General features: G+C 35.6%; 1 protein-coding gene across 1 annotated transcript; it reads left to right on the forward strand.

Moving 5' to 3' along the window:
• The first annotated feature begins 2,269 nt into the window (after window positions 1-2,269).
• Window positions 2,270-2,999, forward strand: LOC108354500 (histidine-rich glycoprotein-like). Its single transcript, XM_017605680.1, has 2 exons — window positions 2,270-2,281; window positions 2,349-2,999. The coding sequence occupies exons 1-2, from the start codon at window positions 2,270-2,272 to the stop codon at window positions 2,997-2,999; spliced, it is 663 nt and encodes a 220-aa protein (XP_017461169.1).
• Window positions 3,000-3,781: the final 782 nt, after the last annotated feature.

The raw sequence follows: 3,781 nt of genomic DNA on the forward strand, positions 1-3,781 counted from the left end.
GACCCGGTGAACTTCATATCATCTATAATTTATTTGAATTTAACTTTGATCAATTATAACAAATCTTCAAAATCCAATACAATGAGATCACTAATACTGCCTGCTGTTATAGCTGATAAAAGATTCCACACCTATAAGATGTGCCACGCCCCTTTTTACAAACTCATTTATATACATATATCTTTCCATAAGCACCTACCATAGGTATCTGTGCATTTCAAATTTCGAGTTCATGTGACTATAATTCCGAAGTTAGAGCTGATTAAAAATTTTCACTATGGGAGGTACCCCTCATCCCCCTCCCCCCCTTGGCGAGTTTAAATTTTTTTACCCTATTATAGGTCCAGGAGTCATGGCAATACTTTGGCAAAATTTTATTCGATTCTGTACATCCGTTCAGGCTGCAACCTGGTACATACATACATACATACTTCCACAAATATATAGTAGATTTGCTTTGAAGCGCCATCTTGCGGTTCTATAAATAAAAAATAGATATCAGAAATTAATTTTTCGTATCACAAAACTCCCGAGCACAACTCTTTATTACAAAAAAAAAAACATTCCTAACACTTTAGTAAATATTAATCTGATTATGATTATGATCTGATTATGGACTTAGTATTAATTAAAAATAATTTCTTTTAAAATTGCGCAGGCTCGAAATTGATTCTAGAGCTATGGTCTAAAGGGCTTTTTTTCTTAGAATTTTATGTAGAATCCGAATCTGCTAGGAACGATGTCGAAAAAAAAAATTGACCCGCCCTAATATATATATATATATATATATATATATGTATGTAAATTTTTTGTATTCGAAACATTTAATCTTAAATAAATGAATTGTATGCTTTCAGAATGCTTTTTTGTAATTGAAATTTATTTGGCAGTTTGCAATCGATTTTAGTCGGATTGGGGAAGAAAATTGGTAGGGTAAAAAAAAATTGTTAGTGGCAACGCTGCTCTCCAATTACAGCGCATAGTAGGAGTGCATAAGTGGGATCGGCAATTACCGATAGCTTCAAATAATATGTCGAAATGAAACCCTAAGGAGGTAATAATCACATAGTTGCCACAGATATACTAATAATAATAATATATTCGCGCTTACACATATGTTAGTGTTTGGCCGAGCTTCTCCTCCGATTTGTGGCATGCGCCTTGATGTTGTCACACAAAGCGGAGGGACCTACAGTTTTACGTCGACTCCGAACGGCGATTGTATTTTTATGAGAAGCTGTTTTTCCTGCCTGCCGAGGGACGACCGCTGTTAAGAAAAAACCTTTTTTCTATATTTTTTGCGATGTTGCTTTGACCAGGGCTTGAACCCAGGCGTCGCGGAGTAGAAGCGCGCACTGCTTACCACTACACCACAGCGGCCGACACGGAATATTAACATTTGTATAAAACCAAAAGAACGAATAAATTAGAAAATGAAATGCAAAAACTGGAGCGAATGACGCATTCACAATTGTCTAATTCGAAATAGTGCATAAAATTGACATACAATTAGGGTGGAAAAGTCATTTCCATTGTAAAATGAGAAACTTTTATAGGTAGATTTTAAGCTTTCGGTGGGAGATGTTGTAGAAATGGAATTGGCAAAAAAAAAGTTGCCAAAAAAAATATTAAAATTAACCCAACTTTTTAGCCGGTTGAAACTTGCACGTCATCCGAATAAAATTGTATGGGCTATAAAACTGCATACACAGAAATGTTGTAAAGATTCAGATTAAAAACCTCGAAAATTTTACGAATTTTCCTAAATTATTTATAAAGTTTGAAACTCTGATTTATATGGTTTTGGCTTAAGCTAAAAAAATAACAAAAAAAATTTAACTTGATTAACTTTAGGAATGTTAAAGAAAAACTCTATGTGAACACTTGTTTAAGGCACTGTATATTAATAAATACTATAAAATGGCAAAAAGTATGTGTGCACAAAATGGTATTCAAGGTTAAAGGTCAACAGTCAAGATTTTTTTCTTTCGCTAATGGTAAGTGTTAACGAAAAAATACGTGTATGTACATATATCGCAACTTTAGTTTGCAGTTTGGTAGGCGTTGTCTTATTTGCAGTTACTATCAGCTGTCCGAACTGCATTAGAAAGGTAAACTAGTGCGAAATATATATAAAAATAAAGTAACTATACAAAAAATGCATTCAAAGGAGAAGATAATTAGGTATATAAGCACAGTCCAATTTTGAAGTAACCACAGTTCTCTAAGATCTATCAAAATATTCCCACTTATAATTTAGCTTGGAACGATGGTCTTTAAGGTAAGTTTGATCCGTATGTTTCCTTCGTTATTTTCTAAAATGTTATTTTCCTTCTCGTTTTTTAAAGGTTTTCGCTGCACTCACATGTTGTCTTGCAATGTGCGTGGTTGGCACTGCGTCACACGGTGGTCACCACGAACATGGTGGTCATGAACATGACAGTGGTGGCTCCAGTCACGCTTCTGTTCACCTAGTTTCCCACGACGATCATCATGAGCATGGGCATGGACATGGACATGGAGATGGTCATGATTCACATGCTGAATATCATTTTGCTTATGGCGTCAAGGATAAGAAAACAGGTGACATCAAGGAGCACAGCGAACATCGGGATGGCCACAAGGTATCCGGTCACTACGAGTTGATCGATGCGGATGGTCATAAGCGAACTGTCCACTATACAGCTGACAAACACAGCGGTTTCCACGCTGAAGTGCACCGTGAACCCACACACCATCATGTAGCCGACCACGGTCACACCAGCTACCACGGTGGACACGCTGAGGTTGAACAACACGAAGGCGGGCATGGAGGACATGACGGCGGCCATGGTCATGGAGATGGACATGGGCATGGTCACGGACACGGCCACAGACATGGTCACGGACATGGTGATGGACACGGCAGCCATTCAAGTGGCATTTCCATCAAACAGGAACATGGTGTGGCTTTCCATCACGGTGGTCACGGACACGGTGGTCACGGAGGTCATCACTAAAAACGTGTATTACTTAATTACTTATTATTAACATCGATGGTAACGTGACTTGGACTACAAATTTATAACGTATCAATTTTGTTATTATTTTTTTAGTTTTACTTTAATCACATTAAATATGTTTCTTATATAAATAAAGCAGTACTAGCGTACCCGGCGAACTTCGTCTCGCCCAAAATTAATTTTTCGTTCGATTAATCTACACCAAAATCGAAAAAACAACCGATAACAAAATCGACAAAAAATATCGATAACAAAATCGATAACAAGAGCCAATAAAAATATCGATAACAAATTCGATGAAAATATTGATGACAATATCGATTGAAATATCGGCAGAACAATCTTTAAAAATATCGATGACAAAATCGATAACAAAATCGGTAAAAATATTGATAAAAAAACTGGTAAAAATATCGATAACAAAATCGATAATAAAATCGATAACAAATTCAATAACAAAATAGATAACAAAATCAATAAAAATATCGAAAACAAAATCGATAAAAAATATCGATAACAAAATCGATAAAACTATCGATAAGTTCCGAAAATATCGATAACAAAATCAATAACAACAGCGATAAAAATACCGATCACAACACCGACAAAATATCGATTATTATATCGATAAGTCCCGAGAATCCCGAAAATCTCTGAAATTCCGAAATAGTTCCCAGATTGAGTTTCTGTGCCTCTATCTATGTATATCCTTTTCTCTAAAACTACCTTTGTTTTAATCTTTTTTGCTCTATCTTCATCTATACTTTTATCGGTATCCT

Source organism: Rhagoletis zephyria, unplaced genomic scaffold (assembly GCF_001687245.7).
Source record: "Rhagoletis zephyria isolate East Lansing unplaced genomic scaffold, Rhagoletis_zephyria_1.1 Rzeph_scaffold_00155, whole genome shotgun sequence".
NCBI lineage: Eukaryota > Metazoa > Arthropoda > Insecta > Diptera > Tephritidae > Rhagoletis > Rhagoletis zephyria.